Source organism: Heteronotia binoei, chromosome 5 (assembly GCF_032191835.1).
Source record: "Heteronotia binoei isolate CCM8104 ecotype False Entrance Well chromosome 5, APGP_CSIRO_Hbin_v1, whole genome shotgun sequence".
Taxonomy (NCBI): domain Eukaryota; kingdom Metazoa; phylum Chordata; class Lepidosauria; order Squamata; family Gekkonidae; genus Heteronotia; species Heteronotia binoei.
The window spans coordinates 7,835,894-7,862,464 of record NC_083227.1 but is presented as its reverse complement, the minus strand read 5'-3'; the positions used below and the strand labels follow the sequence as shown (position 1 = coordinate 7,862,464).

The window sequence follows — 26,571 nt, the reverse complement described above, 5'->3', positions numbered from 1 at the left end:
GAGTCCCACAACAGAGGACTGTGTAAATATTTAGGTAAAACTTTATAAAAGTTTAGAGTTGTTGATATTTTGTTGGTTACAAGTTATTTTGTTCGGTCACCCATTTTAGGACAAAACTTGAAAAACACACAAAATGTCTAAACATTTTAAAATAGCCACCTGGAATTGTAGAGGCTTAGGAAATTGTATTAAAGTAAAAAGAATTACAAACCAAATGTTCAAGGAGAAAATTAATTTTTTATGTTTGCAAGAAACACACTGTAAAAAAATTTGTGATCCTATTTTGAAAACAAAATGGTTCTCCCAGAGTTTCCAGGCACCTGGCTCTTCTAAGGCGAGAGGTGTCGCTATTTTGATTTCCAAGAACATTCCTTTCCAATGTCAAAAAACGTTAGTAGACCCAAGGGGTAGATTCTTATTCATTACAGGTGATCTTGACGGCTTCCCTTTAACAATTGCATCAATATACGCTCCTAATACTAATCAGCTGGAATTTCTGGATGAGGTGTTGTTGAAATTAAATGACTTTAAACAAGGAGAAGTGGTGATAGGAGGTGATCTGAATTTAATAGCAGATCCCAGGATGGATAAAACATATAAAAGCAACTTCAAGCCAAAAGACACTACAAGCACATCCAAACTACAAGCACTGTTTTTAAAATTTGGTTTAAACGATATATGGAGGCTATTGAACCCTGGGGTTCGACAATATTCTTTTTTTTCTCCTGTCCATGGAATTTACTCCCGTATTGATTATTTATTAATGTCAAGTAACATTCTTCATCATACGATTGAGTCAGATATTGGATCTAAATCTATATCTGACCACTCAATGGTAACAGCTACAATGGATCTAAATAATGTAGGAGACACCAGCCACACATGGTCACTTAACACTTTATTGCTACAAGATCAAAATTTTTGTGAGAATATAGCGAAACAGATAGAGGAGTATTTTCATTTTAATGCATCTTGTGGGGTAAAGCAAGAAATCATTTGGGATGCGTTTAAAGCGGTCATTAGAGGAAATCTTTTGTCGTTATCCACCCACTATAAAAAAGAAAAACAAAGAACAATTATGGAATTGCAAAACAATATCAAAATTCTAGAACTAAGACACATGAGATACGGAGGCAAAAAAACGTTAAAAAAATTAGATCTTGAACGTAAGAAACTAGCCGTTTTTGAAACCACACAAATACAAAAACAATTAATGTTTTTAAGACAAAGATATATAACCAAATCACCTAAGTATTTAAAACTACTAAAACACAGGGTTGCCCAAAAAAAGGCATCTACGTTAATACATGCTATAAGATCTCCAAAAGGTTCTTTGCATGTAAAAACAAAAGAAATTGTTGATAACTTTTTGGAATATTACAAAAACTTATATAATTCATCCAACCCCCAACAAAGTACTATCGATGAATTCCTCAAAAAAATAGATTTTAAAACTAAAATATCTGAAGAGCATTTATTATTTCTTGAAAAACCATTTGAAGGTATCGAATTACAGAATACTGTTAAAAAGATGAAAAACAACAAAGCACCAGGAAATGATGGGTTAATGGCAGAGTTTTACAAAAAGTTCTTGCCCAATCTTCTTACCCCACTCCTAGACACATGCAATTCAGTGTTAACTACAGGTTACATACCAGATTCATGGAAAGATGCAAGAATGATTATTATACCAAAACCTGGCAAAGACAAACTAAATCTAGGATCTTACAGGCCAATATCTATTTTAAACCATGATTTTAAAATTTTTTCTTCTGTTTTAGCATCTAGGTTAAACCAAATTATTCCCAATTATATTCACAAAGACCAATCCGGGTTTATCCCGAATAGATCAATTACAGATAATATCAGGAAATCTTTAAACATCATCAACTACTGCAAACTAAACAAAATTGAGGCCATTATGTTGTCACTAGACGCTGAGAAAGCCTTCGACAAAGTGGAAATCCCATTTTTAAAAGCAGTTCTTCACCTCATGGGATTTGGCCCTAATTTCATGCGTTCTATAGAGGCAATATATAATGAGCCCAGAACATCTTTAACTATAAACAATTGCAACTCAATGCCCTGGGTATTAACACGAGGTACCAGGCAAGGATGCCCTTTATCACCAATCCTGTTTGCGTTGTCGCTGGAACCTCTTGCCGTGGCTATAAGATCCGACCCTCTTATTACAGGTGTGTCAATTGGCCCCCAAAATGTTTCATATAAGTTGAGTTTATTCGCTGACGACGCTATCTTCTATTGCACAAATCCAATAACCTCGCTATCTAGATTAATGCACTTAATTAAAGATTTTGGGAAAGTAGCAGGGTTTTCTATAAACTTTGAAAAATCTGAAATATACCCCATCCAGCTGAGTACAGAAATGGAGACTAGAATAAAAAATTTATTCCCTTTTAAATGGGTTAAGTCTACGTTTAGACACTTGGGGATATTGATACCCTTAGACTTACAGAACTTATTTAAAGTAAACTTTGAGCCGTTGTTAAATTCATTAGCAAACAATTTTAAAGAATGGGGGAAACTCTCATTAAACCTTTTAGAAAAAATTGAACAAATCAGAGTTTTTATTTTACCAAAATTTATATTTTTATTTCAGAATCTTCCAATTACAATTAAAGCCGAGTTTTTTAAAAATTGGAAATCATTATTATTAAATTATATTTGGGATGGTAAAAAACATAGAATAGCTTATTCAGTACTAATTAAACCCCTAGCTCAAGGAGGTTTGGCCCTACCTGATTTGGAAAAATATTATCTAGCAGCCCAATTAAAATATATCATTCTCTACTCTACACCCTCACATGAAAAAGATTGGGTGCAGATAGAACAATCTTTTTTGGACCCAGACTTAATTCATTAAACTATCTGGAATACACCTAAATTTCGTAGTCCAAATATTCTCCTTAACCCTTTTTTAAAATTAACTTTAAATATCTGGGATAGATATAGATCTTTGGTTGCTCCAAATCCATCCCCGGCGACTGTTTTTTTAGGCCAAGATTGGTTTCCACCTGCAAAAGATAAATCGAGTTTCCAAAACTGGAGGGAAAAAGGCGTATATAGATTTAAACATCTTATTATTAATAATAGTATGAGAACGAGTAAAAACTTAACAAGGAAATTCCAACTTAAAGCTAATTGGTTGCAATATAATCAGGTCCACCACTTACTGCATAGTCCTAATATTTTATCACAAATTAACAGACCACTGAGTGCCTTTGAAGAAGCATTAACAAACTCTGCTACCACAATAAAAGGAAAGACTGCGATAATTTACAAAATCCTTATTAATCCCACCAGTAACAGAGAAAGCCCTTTCATTAAAGCCTGGAACAAAGACTGCGGCACACAAATATCTATTGAAACTTGGACGAATCTTTGGCAATCAAATTTATTTCATACTCCATTATTAAATCTAAGATTACAAAATTTCAAAATCTATTCACGTTGGTACCTGACACCTCAGCAGATTTTCCATGCCAAGAAACTAAAAGATCCCAATTGTTGGAAAGGATGTGATTTGGTAGGCTCCTTTATCCACTGTTGGTGGGAATGTCCAACAGTTTTAAGTTTTTGGAGTAAAATCATACCAACTATTGAATTAATTATTAATCACAAGATTCCTTTCTCCCCAGAATCAATTCTATTAAATTTATGGAGAAGGGGAGAGATGCCAAGACATAAAGCAGACTTGACATCTCTCCTTATATTAGCAGCTAAAATTTTAATAGCGCATCACTGGAAGTCAAAGGTAATGCCTACAAAAAGACAATGGTTCCTGAAGGTCTGGGACATAATAGCAATGGATAAGATAGCAAACACAATTCGGCAATCAGAAGTTTTAGAAAGCGGAAAAGACAATAACACGTTTGTGGAAAAATGGTTTCATTTCTTTAAGTTTGTACAAGAACAACAAAATGTTTCATGTCAATTGCCAGAAAAATATATAGACTTTGTATTCTATTAAGTCTCTCTACATAATATTGTAATCATAACGGGATGGCTAAAGTTATAGATATTGTAATAGTTGTATGTGTTGGATTGTTATTGTTATATTAATATTAATAAATTTATTTAAAATTGAAAAAAAAAAAAAAAAAAAAAAAGGAAGATCCAAGTGGGCAGCCCTGTTGGTGTGAAGCAGCTGAACAAAGCAGGAGTCAAGTGGCACCTTTAAAGGTCTTAAAGGTGCCACTAGACTCCTGCTTTGTTCAACATTTAAAGGAACTTACACACCTTTTAAATGCCTTCCCTCCATTGGAAACAATGAAGGATAGGGACACCTTCTATGGGGGCTCATAGAATTGGATCCCCTGGTCCAATCTTTTTGAAACTTGGAGGGTATTTTAGGGAGAGGAGCTGGACGCTATGCTGAAAATATGGTGCCTCTATCTCAAAAAAGAGCCCATGAAGAGCCCCAGATACCTGCAGATCAATTCACCATTACACCCTAAGGAGATCGGTCTTTCATAGGGAATAATGGAGTGCACAGCAGACAATTCCCTCCCCTCCCCTGCTTTCTGATGACCCTGAAGCGGAGGGGAGGGCCTCCAAATGGGGAATCCCTTGCCCCCACCTGGGGATTGGCAACCCTACCTGGGACTGTTGCAGACTAGCTGAGGGCTTCCTGCCCAGAATCCCCTATACAGGGCTTTTTTTGTAGCAGGAACTCCTTTGCATATTAGGCCCCACCCACCCCTGATGTAGCCAATCCTCCTGGAGCTTATGGGGGGGGGCTGAACTAAGAGCCCTGTAAGCTCTTGGAGGATTGGCTATGTCAAACGGTGTGGCCTAATATGCAAAGGAGTTCCTGCTACACAAAAATGCCCTGCCCCTATATAAAAATGCAGTTGCTGCCCAGAAACTGGTTTACCCCTCTGCAGCCATCTGGGAGACAGGCCTGAAAGACTTCCGGTCTCTCTAGGAGGCCTCCTCAGAATTGGTGGTTCCAGACAGGACTGGAGTGAGGAGGAGACTAGGCCAAAGCCTGCCTCAAGTTTAACAGACTCCTCCAGCCAACTCCCAGAGAAACACAAGCTTAAAATGGCGTCTCTCCACAGCTTGTAACATCCCTAAAGGGACAAACAAAATTTCCCCAAAGAATCAAGGAGGCACTTATTAAAAACCTTGGTTTGTAGTCCAGAAAAACAATATTAAACCTGATTGGCAAACCACAAGAAGCACCAGGGAAAAGCTCACTGTGAAGCCTTCTGATGTTCAGTTTTGTATGCCGATTCTTTTTTGTTTTCTTTTTGGCACAATGCTGTCTGTCTCTCTCCATCCCCACAGAGAGAAGCCTCAGATCATAACCGAGTGAATAAAGGGAAGTTCTCACAGGTAAAAGTAACCTAAGAGAAGGAGAAGGAGATGGAAGAGCAAGACCCAGAAGGACCTGGAATGGGCAAGACAGCAAGGAAAAGCCCCCATCCCATCCAACCTGGAAGTGTTGTTGAATTCTGGGAAAGGGCTGGGCCAGAGATCTTGGCTAAGGATACCATAACTTCAGATGTCCACTGCCAACTCTTCCGGCAGTTCCGCTACCATGAGGCAGATGGGCCCCGAGAGGTTTGCAGCCAGCTCCATGGACTATGCAACCAGTGGCTAAAGCCGGAGAGGCACACCAAGAAGCAGATCCTGGACCTGGTGATCCTGGAGCAGTTTCTGACTCTCCTTCCCCAGAAAATGCAGTGCTGGGTCAGAGGATGTGAGCCGGAGACCAGTTCCCAGGCAGTGACCCTGGCCGAAGGTTTCCTCCTGAGTCAGGCAGTGGAGAAGACGCAGGCAGAACAGGTGAGGGGATTCCCTCCAGGTGTGTCTAATTCAAGCAAGAATCTCTGACCTTATCCTAAAGTTTCCTTGCTAGATAATTGCCAAGAGCCTCTTCTGCTAGAACATTTCTGACCCCTGCAGATGACTCACCAAATCTGCTGATAGAAGGGTGCAGAGTGTGGGAGTGGGGCAGTATCCATTCCTTGATCTCTTTTCCATTCCATCTCTTACCCCCTCCCTTGCTGCTGTTTCAGATGTGGGGACCACCTTTGAAGATGGAAGTTATAATCCCTGAAGAAGGAGCTCTCTTGGAGCAGGGGCAGAGGGTGCAGGCGGTGGAGCGTGCCCAAGATGCCCTCTCCTGTGGTAAGGACTCCTTGTGCCTGGATGCCATTGGGACAGCCTGTGAATGTGGTGGGTAGAGTGTTCAGATCAGGGGGAAAAATGCGTATTTCTACAGACAACACAGAGTTAATTGGTGGCACTCAATGTCCACAAACTGTGGTATCGCTAAAATTTTAGACAAACTTCTGGAGGACAATTTGTCCCATAAATTTAAAAATTTAATATCTCACCTTCCTTCCATAAACGGTCTCAGATTTCCTGGGGAAGGTAGGCAAACTTTGAAAGGGAACCTCCACCTTTTGGGGTAGCAGAGCTCTGAAAACCAGTCTATAGGGGCCAATAATGATGGGAAAATCTGCCTTTGGTGCTTGTGCCTGAAGGGTCATCTGGGGGGCTGCTTTGGGCAGCAGGGGATGGAGTAGGAAAGGTGGGCTATGGCCCAGCTGTCGCAGGTGGTTTGGGGTGGGGCTTGGGACAGATGTGATATCATGCTGAAGCTGCATCTAGCTGAAAACCTGGTTGTGAAGTTGGCATGTCCAGAGATGCCCTGAAAACTCATTCATATGACCCTCAAGTCCCCAGAATTGCTCCCGTCACATCTGGTCTAATGTGACAGTGAGGTTTCAAGCTCTTGCATTTCCACTGCACATTTCCCTCCCTGTAGAACAAACACAAGCCCCACAGAAGTCTGAAATATGTTGGCAGCTTTTATAATCCCTATTGCTTCTCTTCTGCCTCTCCCAGAATACACTAAAAAGGGTTTAAAAATGAGTTGAATGTACATAGGAGATGGTTTCACGACCCAGGGAAGGGTGTGCGTGTGTGAAGCAGGGAACAAACAAGTAAACACCCTTCCTTCCTCCCTTGACTCAGGAACAGGCAGTGAAGAGATGCTGTTGAGCCGTTGTCTTTTCCAATGTGTAGGAACAGCTGCTGCACCTCCAATTCAGGTAGGAGAGATGTGGGGAGGGTCAGCAAGAGATCCATTTACCCATCTCAAGTCTTACTTTCCGTACCTTCCCAGACGACTCCCTTCCAGGGTGAGATCTCTGAAGAGGAGGGATTCTTCTTTTTCTTTCAGGGTCCCTTTTCTTTTGAGGACGTGTCCGTCTCTTTCATGGAGGCAGAGTGGGCCTTGCTGGATCCGGGACAAAGAGCTCTGTACTGGGAAGTCATGCTGGAGAACTATGAGAATGTGGCCTTTCTGGGTAAGGATCTTTTATGGGTGCCAAAGGTGCGTATTGCTTCCGCTGGGTTGAGGAATAAACCCAAATTTTGAATAGCAATGCATCATTTTGTGGCCTTTCCCACTACTTGGGGAGGGGCTCTGGCAGAGCATCTCCTTATCATGCATAAGGTCCCCAGTTCAATCCCCAGCATCGCCAATGAAAAGGTTCATGTAGGAGGTGAAATGAAAGACTCTGCCTGAGATCTCGAAGAGCGATGTTGGACTGAGTAGATAATACTGACTCCAACGGACCAGGGATCTGATTCGATATAAGGAAACTTCACCTGTTCATAGAATCCAAAAATTGGAACTGACCTCCAGGGTCATTCCCCTGAAAAATACAGGGAATTCATGAGTACCCTTGCTGCATGCCTGGAAGATGGCAAGAAAAAAATATTTTATTTATTTATTTATTTATTTATTTATTTATTTATTTATATTAAGATTTATACCCCGCCCTTCTCACCTAAGTGTCTCAGGGTGGCTTACAACATAATAATTAAAACAACTTCAGTTTAAAACCTTTAAAAATACAATTAAACCATAAATTAGTAAAAAACAAGATAGAATAAAAACCGGCGGCCTATAGATACATTTTGTTCCATCCAAGATGTTTTACATTGTCAGCTAATGTCATAGGCCTGCCGGAAGAGGACTGTCTTGCAGGCCCTGCGGAATTGCCCTAGATCCCGCAGGGCCCGCACCTCTTCCGGCAGCTGGTTCCACCAATAAGGTGCCGTTATTGAGTAGGCCCGATCCCTGGTGGATTTTAGACGGGCCTCCTTTGGCCCGGGGACTACCAACAGGTTTTGTGAACCTGAGCGTAGTACTCTCTGGGGAACGTGTGGGGAGAGACGGTCCCTAAGGTAGGCAGGTCCTAGGCCATATAGGGCTTTAAAGGTAATAACCAACACCTTGTACCGGACTCGGAATATTACTGGCAGCCAGTGCAGACCCTGGAGCCCCGGCCGAATGTGCTCCCATCTTGGGAGCCCTAATAACAGCCGGGCAGCAGCGTTCTGCACCAACTGCAGTTTCCGGGTCCGGCACAAGGGTAGCCCCATGTAGAGGGCATTACAGTAGTCCAGCCTCGAGGTGACCGTAGCATGAATCACTGTTGCCAGGTCGTCACGTTCCAGGAAGGGGGCCAACTGCCTCGCCCGCCTAAGATGAAAAAAAGCGGACTTGGCAGTGGCTGCTATCTGAGCCTCCATCGTCAATGAAGGCTCCAACAGCACCCCCAGGCTCTTAACCCTGCCCGACGCTGTTAATGGAGCGCCGTCAAAAACTGGCAGGGGGAGTTCCCTTCCCGGGCCGCAGCGACCCAAGCAAAGGACCTCTGTCTTCGCCGGGTTCAGCTTCAGCCCACTCAGCCTAAGCCACCTAGCCACTGCCTGTAACGCCCGGTCCAGATTTTCTGGGGCGCAGGCGGGCCGGCCGTCCATAAGCAGATAGAGCTGGGTGTCATCAGCATATTGATGGCAGCCCAGCCCATACCCTCGGGCCATCTGGGCAAGGGGGCGCATATAGATGTTAAATAACATCGGGGAAAGCACCGCCCCTTGAGGCACCCCACAATCAAGCGTGTGTCTCCGGGACAGTTCCTCCCCGATCGCCACCCTTTGTCCCCGACCGTCAAGGAAAGAGGAAAGCCATTGCAGGAGCCATGACTAAACTGGCCTGGAGGAATTTGTTTCCTGACCCCAAGGAAGCAGTCTCATTTCCCTGGGCATGTAAGAAAGCACCATGAGACCTAAGCACCAATGCAACCCTTCCTTTCTACCCTCTCATTGTCTACCTAAATTCACGGAATCAGCATTGGTGTCATATGGCCATCTTGCCTCTGTTAGAATAAGAGGATGACAGAGTCGGAAGTGGACGTAGAAGCCATCTAATCCAACCCCTGCTCAATGCAGGGTCAGCCTATAGCATCCCTGACAAGCATTTGTCCAGCCGCTGCTCACAGAGTGCCCGGGAGGGGGAACTCATCTCTTCCCTAGGTAGCTGATTTCATGATAGAACAACCCTTACTATGAAACTGTCACGTTCTCAGGGCGCAGACAGGCAGGAGTCCAAAGCCAGTCCAAGGTCAAAGTCCAGGGAGTCAAGCAGGGGCCAAGTCACCAAAGCAAAATCGCAAACCGGAATCAGAAGTCAGTGTCCAAAAGCCAAAGGGTCAGGGTGCCAAGGAATTCAAGCAGGTCAAGATCTGGAATCAGGAAGGACCGTGGATGCTAGCCAGAGAATCGACTTGTTGCTTCAAGAGGTTACCAGGTCCTGGGCAGAAGTTATATGGGAGCCTCAATCAACCTGCTCCCTGGGTGGTAGCGATTCTGCTAGAACTCAGGGCTGAGTGATCTGAAGCATCGGCGAGCCTCATGTCTTTGCTCCGAAATTTCTTTCTGGAGCCTGCTTCACACTCTTGTAATGGGAGGGGGAGAGGTTGGAGGAGACTGATTGTCAACAGCCGACACTGGTGCCTGGAATGTGGGGAGAGTGATTGATGGGGCAGCTGCTGGTTGTTTGGCTGAGAAGCTGGTTGGCAACTCTTCCAGGTCTGTTAACCCTTCCAGCTCCCCCTCGTCAGGGCTCATGACAGAAACGTTTTTCCTAATATCTAGCCGGTAGCTTCCTGCCCTTAATGTAATGCCATTGTTGTGAGTTTTTTCTTTTAAAAAACCTCTAGTGAAGGAGAGCTCACCAACTCCTGAGGAAGGTCTGAGGCTGAACCCCCAGAATCTCCAGTTAAAAGGATCAGGTTGGAGCAGGGCCAGCCCGGCGGCACAGGCAGCATCGATGCCCGCCGCCCTGCCCCCCTGGGCACCCTAGACCAAGCCACCACCACTCTCTCCCCCTCCACAGCGCCGGAATGCGTCGCCACGCTGCCCCCCCTGTGTGTGCTCAAAGCAGCACCGCTAGGCTCAGTTCTACCCTCTTCTCTGCAGCCCGGGCATCTCAGCGCTCTCTTTTAGCAGAGCGTGGGAAGAGGCTTCTCTGTGTGCTGAGATGCTGGGGCTGTAGTGAAGAGTGTAGTAGGGCTGAGCTAGCGGGGGACGCCACCAAAGTGGCGCAGCGCGGCACTGTGGAGGAGGGGTACCGGGAGAAGGGGAGCCCAATTCGTTCCTGCCCTCCCGGCTCTAGGCAAATGTCTAGTTTGCCTAGTGGGCTAGCCGGCCGTGAGTAGGAGGTGAGTGAAAAACATCTGCCTGAGACCCTAGAAGACTGTCGCTGGACTGAGCATACTGACTTCAACAGACCAAGGGTCTGATTCAGTATCAGGCGACTTCTTGCGTTGTTCATGTTTGTGAACTCGCACGAGGGTGACCGAGGCCAGTGTCGTGGCCTAAGACAAAATGGATGAGAGGCCCTCCGATCCACTCTGGAAGGGGCAGGTGCTCATTTCTCTGTTGGCAGCCTTTACCACACGCCCTTCCCCCTGGGTGGGGTTACAAACATCTGCTCTGCCTGTGAGCTGGAAATGATCCTGACAAGAACCAAAGTCTGGGTCAGTGCTCTTTGTAGCTGAGCAACACCCCGTTCAGTGGGTGCCCAAGGAAAGTGCAGAGAAATAAAGCCGACCCCTTCTTAAAAAGATATAAGATTTTTATTAAGGATTTAAAGCTAAGAGATCACAAAACGTTACAGTTTAGCAACAGTAAAAGAAAAGAAGGTAACTGTTCTATGTAAGATACGAAGTACTTAGATGGCACCTCTTGTTGCAGCATAAGTATTCCAGCTGTAGCTTAAGTAGAGCAGGGGTGTCCAATATGCGACCCAGGGGTCGAATCAGGCCCCCATGCAACTGGATCCCATCTGCTTCCTTCTCCCGCTCGCTCTCTTCTTTGTGCATAACAGCTTGCTTTGCAAAGCTTCCTCAATAGCACAGGAGTTACAGAGAAAAACCTCTGTTTTCTCCATTGGCTGAGGCTCCTCCCTTGGGGAGGCAGAGCTTGCTTTTCCCGGGTCTCTCAATCGCACAGCAGAGCTACTGAGCCAAGCCTCTCTTCCTTCTATTGGCTGAGGTTCCTCTCCCTCATCCTCTGGGAAGGGAGGGAAAGAACCAGAGCTTCCTTTACCCAGTTCCCAGGATCCCATGGCAGAAATAGAAGAAGAAGAAGATGATGATGATGATATTGGATTTATATCCCGCCCTCCACTCCAAAGAGGCTTAGAGCGGCTCACAATCTCCTTTCCCTTCCTCCCCCACAACAGACACCCTGTGAGGTGGGTGGGGCTGGAGAGGGCTCTCACAGCAGCTGCCCTTTCAAGGACAACCCCTGCCAGAGCTATGGCTGACCCAAGGCCATGCTAGCAGGTGCAAGTGGAGGAGTGGGGAATCAAACCCGGTTCTCCCAGATAAGAGTCCGCACACTTAACCACTTAAGCACCTTTAAGACCAACAAGTGCTAATGTTGTAAGCATGTTTTATTTTAAGGGGTTTTTTTTAAAAAAATCTTTAATTCTGCTTGTCTCTGTCCTTTATAAAGTTTATGTCTCTGCTACTTAATATTGAATAGGTACATACACGGCCTGACATGGCCCGGCCTGGTCTCATTTATGTCAGCTCCGGCCCTCATAACAAATTAGTTCGACACGCTTGCTCTAGAGAGAAGTATTCATCATGATGCAGCAAGAAATCATTCAGGTGCACGAGCATGCCACGAGCGTAAAGTTAGCCTGGCTTCCCTCTCATGCATACCCATATTATAGTTTCTTCCTCTCTAGGGTCATGTGGTTCGAATGACCCAATCAAGGGTCCTCCTTGATAGAATTTTCCAGATACTTTCAGCAGCATCCTCATCCCCTCACCCTCCTATTTGCAGAACAGGATAAAAGTTCTTACGATTAACCAAGGACCACATTCTGCAATCTGGCCTTGAAAGACATGATGATGTTAGCTGCAGACAGATTCATATTATAAACACTCATAAGTCACATCGGACCACTTAATAACCCCTGTAACTCTTGGGGGAACCTGGATTCTTTGCCTCACAAATGCATTCCGCTTAAACTGGTTCAGATTCTGGGCTTTGGTCTGGAATATGGTGCTGACCTACCAGAAGAACTTTTAGTCTTTTATTTCTTACTTTACCTATATAAGAACGATTACTTTCTCTCTCTTTGTCTCCTTTCATCTCTGTAAAAGAACCCAGGAGTGTATTTCCTTCCCAAATGAACTGGCTGATGTCAACTCTGGGACTACCCTCAATTAAAGAAGGCTTTCAGTGTGGTCAGAAAGCTGGCTTTATTGATAGATAGAAAAGTAGTGAGACATGTCTGTGTCAGAATTGGCTCACCTTTGAGGTGGCCAGTCCTTTATACCTTATCTGGGCCGTTATGCAGCCCGCCATAACTACAGTGTAAAAACTGTGGCAGTGCAGCTCCAGAGTTTTCTGGATGATGCTTCCGTACTTAACCCACATCAATCCGGGATGGAGACGGTTCTGGTTGCCCTTTCAGATGACCTCCAGAGGCACCTGGACAGAGGTGGCTCGACAGTGCTGATGCTGTTAGACCTGTTGGCGGCGTTCGACACGATCGACCATCAGCTACTGACCTGTTGCCTCGCCAACGCTGGGATTCAGGGGTTGGCCTTGAATTGGCTGTCGTTTTTCCTCCAGGGTCAGGGACAGAGGGTGGCGTTAGGAGACGAACTATCCCGACAACACCCACTTATCTGTGGTGTGCCACAGGGAGTGCTTCTTTCTCCGATGTTATTTGACATCTACATGCACCCCCATGCCCAGGTTGCCCAGAGTTATGGGCTGGGTTGTCACCAGTATGCAGATGACACCCAGCTCTATCTGCTGATGGGCGGCCAGTCCGACTCCACCCCGGAAGATCTGTCTGCAGCATTGCAAGCTGTGGTGGGGTGGCTCAGGCTGAGTAGACTGAAATTAAATCCAATTAAATCCTATATCTCAGTCACCGCTGTCCGGGACTAGAGGTCTGTTTACCGACCTTCGATGGAGCGCAACTCACACTAACACCCAAGGTTAAAAGCTTAGAGGTGCTCTTAGATCCCTCTTTAACAATGGAGGCCCAAGTAGCTGCCACTGCCAAGTCAGCCTTTTACCATCTGCGGATGGCAAAGCAGTTGGTCCCCTTTCTCGAACGCGACAACTTGGCAACAGTGATCCATGCGACGGTCACCTAGAGACTAGATTACTGTAATGCTCTCTACATGGGGCTGCCCTTGTCCTAAATCCGGCGATTTTAGCTAGTGCAGAATGCTGCAGCCAGGCTGTTAATGGGAATTCTTTTACGGGAACACATTCAGCCTGTGCTGAAAGCGCTGCACTGGCTACCGATAGTGTACCGGATTCGCTTCAAGGTGCTGGTCATTCCCTCTGAAGCCCTATATGGGTCCTGCATACGTTAGGGACCGCCTTTCCCTGCATATGCCCCAGCGAGCACTTCAGTCCGGGTCACAAAAGCTGTTGACAGTTCCCAGTATCAGAGAAACGAGGCTCAAAACAACGAGAGCCAGGGCCTTTTCCGTTGCTGCCCCTAGCTGGTGGAATGAGTTGCTGGAGGAGGTAAGAGCCCTGCGAGAGCTTCTATAGTTCTGCAGCACCTGCAAAACGACACTCTTCCGCCAGGCTTTTACATGACGGCAACATCTGCAGCGACGGGAATGGCCCATAAGAACACCACCAATGGCCTACCTCACCACGCTACAGCAATCCTGAGACCTCTGAGTACAGCTAACCACCAGAATTTAATTGCTGCCTGAAACCATGATAGTAGCACATGCAGATTTCTTAAAAATAGGTTTTATGTTTTTTATTGTTGTTTATCTGATTTGGTCACATTAATGTGCTTGTGTCGACCCTTGGTTTGTGAGCTGCCTTGAGCCTGCCTTTGGCAGGGTGGGCGGGATATAAATTAAATAAAATAAATAGATCTTGCCAGGTTCCCCAAGTGCTAACAGGATCTCTCTCTTTATTCCAGCAGAAAATCATCAGAGGAATGAGGAGGGGAAGGAATTTCATCAGCAAATGCCAGATAGAGTTAAACATGAAAACTTGAATGAAAATGTCAGGAGTAAAGGCAAACCTAAAAGAAAGAAAAGCCTTGATATGGTTGAGAAGCGTGATGGAAGAAAGTGGAATATACATTTTTCAAAGCAAAGGATAATGAATGCAAGGAAATCCATTCAGCGTGGAAAGTATTTCAGAAATAGATCACAACTCCTTGTAAACCAAAGAATACATAGGGAGGAGACACCTTCTGAATATTCAGAGATGAGTCAGAGTAAAATTCTTCAGACTCATCAAAAAACTCTCAAAGGAGAGAAACCTTTTAACTGCCCAGAGTGTGGAAAGAGATTCAGTACAAGTAGCCATCTTCAACATCAGAGAACCCACACAGGGGAGAAACCATTTGAAAGCTCAGAGTGTGGGAAGAGATTCAAATGGAGTGGCCATCTTCACTGTCATCAGAGAACCCACACAGAGGAGAAGCCTTTTGAATGCTCAGAGTGTGGAAAGAGATTCAGTACAAGCTGCAGTCTTCAAGATGATCAGAGAACCCACACAGGGGAGAAACCTTTTGAATGCTCAAAGTGTGGAAAGAAATTCAGTCAGAGGCGCCATCTTCAGCTTCATCAGAAATCTCATACAGGGGAGAACCCTTTTGAATGCTCAAAATGTGGAAAGAGATTTAGTCAAAGTGGTAATCTTCGAAAGCATAATAGAACCCACACAGGGGAGAAACCTTTTGAATGCTCAGAGTGTGGAAAGAGATTCAGTACAAGTAGCACTCTTCGAGGGCATCATAGAACCCACACAGGGGAGAAACCATATGAATGCTCAGAATGTGGAAAGAGATTCGGTTCAAGTAGCACTCTTCAAGAGCATCATAGAACCCACACAGGGGAGAAACCATATGAATGCTCAGAATGTGGAAAGAGATTCAGTTCAAGTAGCACTCTTCGAAAGCATCATAGAACCCACACAGGGGAGAAACCCTTTGAATGCCCAGAGTGTGGAAAGAGATTCAGTCGGAATTGCAATCTTCAAGAGCATCGTACAGCACACACAGGGGAGAAGCCATTTGAATGCTCAGAGTGTGGAAAGAAATTCAGTCAGAGTTGCAGGCTTCAGCGACACCAAAAAACTCACACTGGGGAGAAACCTTTTAAATGCTTAGAGTGTGGGAAGAGATTCAGTCGGAGTGGCCATCTTCAATATCATCAGAGAACCCACACAGGTGAGAAACCTTTTGAATGCTCAGAGTGTGGAAAGAGATTCAGTCAGAGTGGCACTCTTCAACGTCATCAGAGAACCCACACAGGAGAAACCTTTTGAATGCTCAGAGTTTGGGAAGAGATTCAGTGAAAGTGGCCATCTTCACTATCATCGGAGATCTTACACAGGGGAGAAACCTTTTGAATGCTCAGAGTGTGGAAAGAGATTCGTGTGGAGTTGCAGTCTTCAAGAGCATCAGAGAACCCATACAGGGGAGAATCCTTTTTAATGCTCAGAGAGTGGAAAGGGATTCAGCACAAGTCTCCATCTTCAACAGCATTATAAAAACCACACAGGAGAAATGATTTGAATGCTCAGAGTTTGAAAAGATATTCAGTCAGCGTGGCCATCTTCAACAGAGAACCCACACAGGGGAGAAATGTTATGAATTCTCATAGTATGGAAAGAGATTCAGTTATGTGGGAATCTTCAAGGGAATCAATAAACACACAGAGGAGAAACCTTTTGAATTCTCAGACTGTGGAAGGAGATGCTGTTGCAGAAACACTCTCTGATGGCAACTGAGATACCACACAGGGAAGACACAATTTTAATGTTGGGAGCTCTGAAAGAGTTTCAGTCAGAGCGGTAGTCTTCTGCTGCGTCAAGGATCCCACACAACGAGGATCCATGAAACTGCTTAGCCCATAAAAAGAGTTTTCCCCGATTTCACACCTCAAAGACAATCACAGTTGAGTTTCTGCCAACTGCTGTAAAAGGCTCTAATCTGCAGAAGAAACCTTACCCTAATCAAAAAGAAATGTTATAACTTCTCAGACTGTGCAAAGAGCATTAGCCATGGTCAAAATCCCAAACACTTCCCACAGAGAAGAAAACAAGGATGGGCAGTGGGATCTCCTGGTCAGAAAATCAGCTGATTCTTTTAGAATCGAAGAGTCCGCCCAAGGGAGGAATCTTATCAATGCTCTGTATGTGGGAAGAACCTGAAGCACAAATCTAACTCTCATGTTCCTCAGAGAATCCATGAAAAGGCGAAACTTTCTTGTATCTGATTCTGATGAGGTTCTTCAAAGGACCTGGTGTTGTTGGAAAGGCTGAGGACGTAGTTACAGAAAGAAGGCCGCTTTTCCTGGTTCTCCTTTGTGAAACTCCCTACTTCAGATTATCTGCCAGTCTAACTCTGATTACTTCAAAACTGGTGAAAACAGTTCCTTTCCCAGAGCCTATGAAGAAACAGACAATTTGAGGGTATCGGACATCTACAGCCTCTTTGCTGCTGGCATAAATATAGTGTGTCCAGCCAGCATCCTTACTTCACAATAAACACACACATCACAAACCTAATAAACTGATGGAATCTCTTACCACAAGAGATTTGTTAGCCTTTAAACTGCTACAAGATTTCACTGCTTTTTTTGTCACACACTAACACAACTACTGATTTTAACTGGTGAGATTTCTAATGAAGTGTACCATGGCTAACACTTTTGGAGGCCTGAAAAAAAGTATAGTTTTGTGGTCAAGGTAATGTCCAAATACCCATTCTACTCCGCAGCACCAGAATGGATTTGAAACAAATACATTTCATCCAGCTGTTATAGTCAAATGAAGTACTTTTATTGCACTGACTCAAAGTCACAGCAAACAACAAACAAACCTGCTATGGCAGATTTGGTTCCTATTTGACCATCTATTGCATATTACGGATATAACGGCACTTATTTTAAAAGCCCATCTACTGCTACGTGATGGATGGAGCAAGAATCCTGACTTAGCAGAAGGGATTAATTTGATCCCACTCAGGGCCTACTGTAAGCTCTTGGAGGATTGGCTACATCGGGGTGTGTGGCCTAATATGCAAAGGAGTTCCTGCTACAAAAAACAGCCCTGATCCGATTTAATAGCATATACTTAGTTTTGTGCTTCAAACAGAAATTGTTGCAGGCTTCTTTAATTTCCCTTTTTTGAAATCACGTTCTGTAATTTGGATTGCAATACGCACCCATTGTTGACAGATCATGCATAGCGAGAGGCGCACAACTGGCCAGCAAGTCATATGGCAACTGTAGAACGGATGAGGACCAGTGCTCTGCGACCCATTTCCCCATAAATCCCACCTCCCCTCCATTTTTTCTTTTTCCCCCTTATGTAGCTACACACCCATTGTTCTATATATCTCTAAATAATTAATTATTATTATTATTAATTATTATTACTTTAAATTTCTATCCCACCCTCTCTGCAAGCGGACTGAGGGCGGCTGACAACATTCATATTCACAAGTTAAAACCAGTAAAAACCGATAAAACATAATTACAATTTAAGATTTTAAAAACATTTTGTGGTGCTGATAAACCCTATTAATTCTGAAAATCCCCCCTCACTTTCTTTTATGGTGCTTAATATTTAACCATTAACTCGTCTACATATAATCACCACTTATCAAATCGTTAACTGAATGGCATGGATTGCTTCTTCCAATACTATACAATTCACATTCTTTTTATTTTCATTTCTATATCTTTCTTGTCCAAGAAGATGATGATGATATTCGATTTATATCCCGCCCTCCACTCCGAAGAGTCTCAGAGCGGCTCACAATCTCCTTTCCTTTCCTCCTCACAACAGACACCCTGTGAGGTGGGTGGGGCTGGAGAGGGCTCTCACAGCAGCTGCCCTTTCAAGGACAGAGGCTCAGAGCGGCCTACAATCTCCTTTCCCTTCCTCCCCCACAACAGACACCCTGTGAGGTGGGTGGGGCTGAGAGGGCTCTCACAGCAGCTGCCCTTTCAAGGACAACCTCTGCCAGAGCTATGGCGGACCCAAGGCCATGCTAGCAGGTGCATGTGAAGGAGTGGGGAATCAAACCCAGTTCTCCCAGATAAGAGCCTGCACATTTAACCACTACACCAAACTTGGACCCTCAATCTGTTCTTATTCTCAAGCCAAATTAGTGCTCGTTCACCTCTTTTATCCTTAAAAGGATGAAGCGGGATCACATCTGACGCTTGCACAAGCAAGTTGGAGGCCCTTCTGATCGCATGGGGTGATCTGTAATTTCTCCCCTCCATCAGCAGTAACCTGTACCACTGTGCACCAGTCCTCACAAGCTGCTCATAGTAGGGAGGCAGGAAGCCCTGTTCTAAGAATGCAACTCCACTTGCCATGGTTTGGATCCCACCCACAGACTCCAGCATATGTGGGCATATGAACATATGAAGCTGCCTTCTACTGAATCAGACCCTCGATCCATCAAAGTCAGTCTTGTCTACTCAGACTGGCAGCGGCTCTCCAGGGTCTCATGCTGAGGTTATTCACGCCTGCTTACCTGGACCCTTTTTAGTGGGAGATGCCGGGGATTGAACCTGGGACCTCTTGTTTACCAAGCAGATGCTCTACCACTGAGCCACCATCCCTCCCCATCTGTGAAGCAGTTCTAGAGTGGTATTTCTCAACCCTGATCCCCCCCTAGTCCAGCTGGCTGTGAGTTTTTGGGGATTTCACCACTTTGAAGCCAAAAGCAGTAGGATTAATTGGGGCTAAAAGGTAAATAAGAGTTCTAAGGGGTCAGATTACACCTTCACCACAGGATTGGACCCGCCACTAGACAATTTAGGCGCCTGTCTAGGGCGCTGGTCTCTGGGGATGCTGAATTTGATCCCTGCCCCCCCCCCCCGGTGACTCAGGCTTCCCCTCCCCCATGGCTCCTGGAACTTCCGGAGAGGCTCAAGATGGCTGGGCTTCGCTCCTGCGTTTCCAGCCTCAGTTGGAAACCCATTAAGAAGATCTCTCTTTTTCTTTCTTGTCGTATGCAAGGCTACAGAGATGGTTGTGTTCTATACGAATTTAATAAACTTCTCTTTTGCTAAGGTCTGCTTTGTTGTGAACCTCTGTCCTCGGAGATGCAGACAGCCCCTGCTTGGGTTCCTCGACAGGGTGGCAGTTTAAGGGAACCAAGGCCTTTGTACGCAACTGCATCGCTTAGCAACCCACTCTCTGGTTCAGGTAGCGAAATTCTTATTTCGGAGGTTCAGTATGGAAAAGTCAGTGAAGAAGGCAGGAACAGGAATATCAAGTGGTATTTCTGGATTGGAGGTTACCGTGGGGCAAGATTTGGGCAGGCAGGCATGAGGAAGCGTGGAAGTGCCTGGAAGGAGAAAGCTCCAGCCCTCAAACACCTGGCATGACGAGGAAGAAGAGCTTTATTTAGGGACCCCAGAAGAGAGCACTGTGGGAGAACTGGGTTTGATTCCCCTCTCCTCCTCCACATGCAGCCAGGGCCGGTGTCAGGTTATTTGGTGTCCTAGGTGAGGGCTACCCCAACCAATTTTTAAAAACATGTTGCAGATATTGCTGCAGTGCTGTAGGATGGCTGAGGGCTGGAGTCTACTTGTAGGTCTCTTTCTTGCCCCGTGCAAGATTAGAATATGATTACAGCCGTGTCCTGTTATCCCGTTCATTCAGCAGTGACTTGCATGGGCTTCAACTTCACATACTTCTAATAGGCATGCTAAAGATGCTTTAGAGTGATTGCATACTGGGCTGTCTACCCTCTTCTGCCCTTTCTGTCAAGCCACCTGGTCCCAGGGCATAGCCTCTGCCGGGACCGATGCCTTGTCTGCACAGCAGGTGTGAACTAAAAGAGGCTGCATGCAGGAGGCCCAGACTGGGGAAAAGACGGGTCAGCTTTGGTGCACGAAACCAAACCTCTGTAGCTGGTAGCTTTAAAATTCTGACAGAGGCTGCCGAAAGCTCTGAACAGAAGATGACAAAGGGATTGCTCTCGTTAATATGCAAACAGTGGCTATAAATTCCATTCCAGCTATTTCGCAATGTGAGTTTCCTTAGAAATGGCATACCTGAAGTCTGAAGACGCTTAATTAAACGTAGGGCAATTTGTGCAAAGTCAAGGGAAGCCCAGCCTGGCTTGGGGGAGGGGGGAGTTCAGTTCACCCCCCTTTTACTGGTGCTGGTTTGCTTTTCCAGGGGTTTCGCCCCAGCAGGGCCTGGGCTGGCGAAGAAGGGGGCTGGGAAAGGCAGAAGGAAGCTGGGGGTTAGAATTTGGGGGGGGAGAGAGCTGATGCATGATTTGTGCCTCAATTGAGACAGAGTTGCCAACCTCCAGGGAGGTCATGGAGATCTCCTGGAATAATAGCGCTTCTCTCCAGAGACCACAGAGATGAGCCCACCCCCCTTGGGAAGGGATGACTGCAGAGGGGGGATCAAAGCCCGGTTGGTCCCGTCCCATCCCCAAGCCCTACCTCCCCCCACCATCAGTCTCCAGGCGTTCCCCGACCTGGAGTTGTCAACCCCAGCAGAGGGAGGAGTTCTTCAGAAAGGCCCTGAGAAGATGGTGGAGGGGGTGGGGGGAGAGAATAGTTCAGGTTTGCCAACTGCCTGGAGGAAGGTCTGAGTTTGAACTTGACTCCCGGGCCAAGCCTTCCCTCTCGGACTGGTCTGCCTTGCAGGGTGGGTGGTGGAGAGGAGGGGGAAAGGCCCTGGGTGGAGCTCCTGGACAATGGGTGGTGTGGAAATGGCTGACTCTGAGCGGGGAAATTGCAGAGGAGGGCAGGCCCTAGAGGACTGCCGCCCCCCCCCCTCAAGCAGCTGTCTTCTCCAGAGGAACTGCACTCTGTAGTTTGGGGATGAATTGTAATCTGGAGAGATCTCCAGGCCCCACCGGGAGGTGGGCCAGCCCAGCAGAGTCCCTGCGGGAGGAGAACCCCCCTTCCTCCAGCCTGGGGTCCCTCAGCAGGGATAATCCAGGACGGGGGTCCTTCGCCTTCAGCCCCCTGGCTACCCCCCACCAGCTGTGCACCCTCGCCTGCCTGACCCCCAAGTGGCTTTCAGAGTTTCCCTGGACATGTAAAGAAGGGCCGGGAGGTCCCACCAGGTTTTCTCTCCAGGGGGGCTTCAGAAACGCTGGATGAGGCCTGGCCAAACTTGCTTAACATAAGCGCCACGTAGAATGAATGTCAGATGTCTGAGAGCCGCGAGGCATGTGAACATCAGGTGCTTGAGAGCCGCAGGACAGATGGGAGACAGGCAGGCAGGCAGCAAATAGATGAGAGAGAGGTTCAAAGAAAGCAACTTTAACTTTAAACCCCTTCTCCAAGCTGCCGGCCATCAGGGCAGTGGGGGGGTTCAAGAGTTTCGCCGCCTCTGCACTAAAGGGTCTGTTTAAAGAACAGCCTGATCTCAGCATCACTAACCCACCCTCGTTTAATTTAAGGTCCTTGTTCCAGGATGGGGGGACCCAGCTGCAGCCCCCTTTTTTCTGAGCTGGCTGAACAGCCCGGGAGGAGCGCAACCCCCTGCAGCAGTGTTACTCCCGAGCAGCCCCATGGAGCAGCACAAGGCGTGGCTGACAGCAGCCAGGCTGAAGCTCCTCCAGGACACGTTTCTCCTTCCTCTGCAGCACGGGAAGGGTTAAGACCTCCGAGCTGCTTGCTAGAGAGGCCGAGCAGAGAGTGGGGGTGGGCAGGAGAGGAAGGGGGCTTTTCCTGGGGGAGGAGGAGGGGTTTGCATTTGCAGGGCGCAGGAGGGCTTGAGGAGGGGGCTGCAGAGAAGGAGCTGCAGGAGGGGAAAAGCTTGCAGCAGCCGGATCCTGGGAAAGTCTACTTGGAAGTAAGTCGTGGAGGGGAGTACGCCTTTAGATCTTGGAGGGGAGGGAGAGAGGTGGGGATAATGGATCCAGGGCAGTCCTAGGTTGGCCACCTCCCTCCCGTGCAGCCATTTTCTCCCAGGGAACTGATCTCTGTCCGCTGGAGGCGGGTTCCAATTCTGGGAGAACTTCAAGCCCCGTCTGGAGGTTACAAAGTGAGAGATTAGTCATGGAAACAGCTAAAGCCACCATAATCCACTACTGTGAATTTTGTCCTGGCAAATTTGACTACGCATCCAATAATTGTTTCTTATGCTCAGTAATCCATCAATCAGTCCCCAGCTCTTGCATGCATAGATCCGTTGCACAGTCCACCATATAAAGTGCCCTCAATGTCTCTTAAAAGCGCAGGCGTCTTCTCAGCCTCTCACAAGAGCAGGCAAAAAATGCTTGTGCTGATCCTGGATGTCTTGAATCAAGAGCTTGCAAAAAGACTGCTCCATTTCATGCGTCGATTTCCGTGCAAAGTGGGAGCCTTGTGAGGATGGCAGGGAACGATTTTTCAGGAATTTCTTTGGAACTGTAATACATAAGAACATAAGAGAAGCCCTGTTGGATCAGGCCAATAGCCCATTCACTCCAACACTCTGTGTCACACAGTTGCCAATGTAGGTAGGTAGGTAGGTAGGTAGAAGATAGATAGATAGATAGATAGATAGATAGATAGATAGATAGATAGATAGATAGATAGATAGATAGATAGATAGATAGATAGATAGATGATACACACACACACTGTGGCTAATAGCCACTGATGGACCTCTGCTCCATATTTTTATCTAACCACCTCTTGAAGCTGGCTATGCTTGTGGCTGCCACCACCTCCTGTGGCAGTGAATTCCACATGTTAATCACCCTTTAGGTGAAGGACTTCCCTTTATCCGTTTTAACCTGACTGCTCAGCGATTTCATCGAATGCCCACGAGTTCTTGTATTGTGAGAAAGGGAGAAAAGGACTTCTTTCTCTACTTTCTCCATCCCATGCATCATCTTGTAAACCTCTATCACGTCACCCCGCAGTCGACGCTTCTCCAAGCTAAAGAGCCCCAAGCGTTTTAACCTTTCTTCATACGGAAAGTGTTCCAAACCTGTAATCATTCTAGTTGCTCTTTTCTGGACTTTTCCCAATGCTATAATATCCTTTTTGAGATGCGGTGACCAGAATTATATGCAGTACTCCAAATGAGACCGCACCATCGATTTATACAGGGGCATTATGATACTGGCTGATTTGTTTTCAATTCTCTTCCTAATAATTCCCAGCATGGCGTTGGCCTTTTTTTATTGCAATCGCACACTGTCTTGACATTTTCAGTGAGTTATCTACCACGACCCCAAGATCTCTCTCTTGGTCAGTCTCTGCCAGTTCACAACCCATCAACTTGTATTTGTACGGGGGATTTTTGGCCCCAATTTGCATTACTTTGCACTTGGACACATTGAACCTCATCTGCCACGTTGACACCCACTCATCCAGCCTCAACAGATCCCTTTGGAGTTCCTCACAATCCTCTCTGGTTCTCACCACCCTGAACAATTTAGTGTCATCTGCAAACTTGGACACTTCACTGCTTACTCCCAACTCCAGATCATTAATGAACAAGTTAAAGAGCATGGGACCCAGTACCGAGCCCTGATGTGTTCATCAATGTGCCTACTCAGTCTGTCCTTGGTAATGGTTTCTACCAACTTTCCAGGTATTGAAGTCAAACTGACTGGCCTGTAATTTCCCGGATCTCCTCTGGAACCCTTTTTAAAGATGGGGGTGACATTTGCTACCTTCCAGTCCTCAGGAACGGAGGCAGATTTCAATGAAAGATTACATATTTTTGTCAGAAGATCCACAAGTTCAACTTTGAGTTCTTTCAGAACTCTTGGATGTATGCCATCCGGACCTGGTGACTTATTAGTTTTTAATTTGTCTATCAGTTGTAGGACCTCCTCTCTTGTCACCTCAATCTGGCTCAGGTCTTTCAACACTCTTTCCAAAATTAGCGGTTCTGGAGCGGGTAAACACTTCTCATCTAGGCAAAAATGCATTCAGCTTCTCAGCCATTTCCCTATCCTCCTTCAGTAATCCTTTGACCCCTTGGTCATCTAAGGGCCCCACTGTCTCCCTGGCTGGTTTCCTGCTTCTCATATATTTGAAGAAATTGTTATTGTTGGTCTTTATGTTTTTTGCAATATGCTCCTCATAGTACCTTTTTGCCTGCCTGATCACAGTCTTGCATTTGATTTGCCACAGCCTGTGTTCCCTTCTGTTGATTATTTATTTAGGGTAGAGGATTACTTTGGCTTCATATGCCTAAAGGTTGTTAACTCTGTGAGGCACCAGTTTTGTTCTGCTATATAAGTGGTGTTTGTTGGGGAGCAGCGATAATCAGTGTTTTTCAATGTAATAAACGTTAAAATATATGAAACTGACATTCTCTTGCTGGTCATTTTAATTCTGCAAACCAACAACCCAAGCAGGCCTTTTGGGGAGCGGGATGAGTAAGTAAGGGGCACAAGGATGTGGGTTCAAGTCCCAAACCTGCATCAGTGTTTTGCAAAGTGGGCAAACACAGGGAAGGAATACGCCTGCTCCAAATGCATCCCCCCTGCCCTGTCCCTCCACAGCTCACTTGGCAGAGGCAGCTGTAACACTATGCCAGATCCTCCCTCCTGCCCTGGGGTTAGGGTGGGAGGAAGGGCATCCTTTTGCCAGGCAAGAGAGGCACAGACCCCCAGGCAGCACAACAGGGAGAAACACCGGGGCACAGTCCAATGTGTTTAATTGTTCATGCTGATTGGCTTGTTGCAATGGCAGGTATATTGGCTGACTCTCCCCCCAACAGCCATCTCCAGCAGAGCTCCATTGGGATACTTAGAAGCCACGCAAAGGTGTTCAAGGTCTTGGCGTAGGCGTTATTCCAAACAGTCTGGACTCTGGAAAATGGCCCTTCTTTCAGGTTGGACTGGGAGAAAACTGCGATAGTTCTCTGGAGGAAGGACTTGTGGTATATTCCCTGCTTCTTTTTGGAACTGGAGATTCTATTTGTGTGTGTGTGTGTGTGTGTGTGTATAAAATTTATTTATTGCATTTATATCACACCCTCCCCAATGGGCTCAGGGTAGCTAACAACAATTGACAAAACATAGTATTAAGAACAAGATGCTATAAAATCATTAAAACGGTTTGACAGTTCAAAGCAATTTAAAAATATAGTATAACTTCCAAAACGGTCACTAGAATCCAAACGGCGGGTTTTAGTTCTTCTTGAGCGCTGCATCTGACGATGTTATAAAATAATTCTTTGGTGCTCTAAATTTGTACTGGGGTGGTTCCGGTGTCAGTGCTGCAGGGTGGTGAGACGGTGGTCGCCTCCCTGTTCTTTAGGAAACGCTAGTTTCAGTAATTCCGTCTTGCAGGCCCTGCGGAATTGTTGCAAGTCCCGCAGGGCCCTGATGTGTTTTTTTTGGGGGGGGGGGGCATTCCAAAGGGCAGGGGCTGCCACGGAAAAGGCTCTTACTCGAGTGGTGGACAGCCAGGCTTCTTTTGGCCCGGGGATCATAAGAAGATCTTGTGTACTTGATTGAAATGCTCTCTGAGACTCGTATGGGGAGAGGCGGTCCCGGAGGTAAACAGGTCCCAGGCCATATATCTGTGTCTGCAAGTTTGTGCGTGTACGTATTTTCCTTTTGACACACTCCTGTTTGTCTCTCTCCCTGTCCCCTCAGGGAGAAGCCTCTCTTTAGAGCCAAGTGAATAAAGGCAAGTTTTCTCAGACAGAGGCGGCTCAAGAGAAATGGAAGGAGATGGAAGAGCAGGACACGGAACTGGCAAGAGAGCAAGAAAGAGCCCCCATCCCACCCAACCTGGAAGTGGTGCTGAATTCTGGGAAAGGGCTGGGCCAGAGATCTTGGCTAAGGACACCATGACTTCAGATGTGCAGTGCCAACACTTCCGGCAGTTCCGCTACCATGAGGCCGATGGGCCCCGAGAGGTTTGCAGCCAGCTCCATGGACTTTGTAGCCAGTGGCTGAAGCCGGAGAGCCACACCAAGAAGCAGATCCTGGACCTGGTGATCCTGGAGCAGTTCCTGACTCTCCTGCCCCGGGAAATGCAGTGCTGGGTGAGAGGATGTGGGCCGGAGACCAGTTCCCAGGCGGTGGCCCTGGCCGAAGGTTTCCTCCTGAGTCAGGCAGAGGACAAGAGGCAGGCAGAACAGGTGAGGGGGAGATTCCCTCCAGGTGTGTCTAATTCAAGCAAGAATATCTGACCGTATCCTAAAGTTTCCTTGGTAGATAATTGCCAAGAGCCTCTTCTGTTAGAACATTTCTGACCC

The 26,571-nt window shown here is 46.3% G+C and overlaps 2 protein-coding genes across 2 annotated transcripts in view; both read left to right on the top strand.

The window, feature by feature from the left end:
• LOC132572114 (zinc finger protein 436-like) overlaps positions 1-16,975 on the top strand; it is a 21,553-nt gene extending 4,578 nt beyond the window's left edge. The window contains exons 2-6 of the mRNA XM_060238916.1: positions 5,314-5,814; positions 6,048-6,159; positions 7,012-7,088; positions 7,220-7,346; positions 14,321-16,975. Coding sequence (XP_060094899.1) covers positions 5,392-5,814; positions 6,048-6,159; positions 7,012-7,088; positions 7,220-7,346; positions 14,321-15,678 — 2,097 coding nt within the window. The 5' untranslated portion in view covers positions 5,314-5,391 and the 3' untranslated portion in view covers positions 15,679-16,975. The remainder of the gene's footprint in view (positions 1-5,313; positions 5,815-6,047; positions 6,160-7,011; positions 7,089-7,219; positions 7,347-14,320) is intronic.
• Positions 16,976-22,105: 5,130 nt separating this feature from the next.
• LOC132571616 (zinc finger and SCAN domain-containing protein 23-like) lies at positions 22,106-26,505 on the top strand. The gene is made up of 2 exons (XM_060238412.1): positions 22,106-22,206; positions 25,964-26,505. Exon 2 carries the CDS (start codon positions 26,032-26,034, stop codon positions 26,503-26,505), a length of 474 nt encoding a protein of 157 aa, XP_060094395.1. The 5' UTR covers positions 22,106-22,206; positions 25,964-26,031.
• The last annotated feature ends 66 nt before the right edge of the window (positions 26,506-26,571 follow it).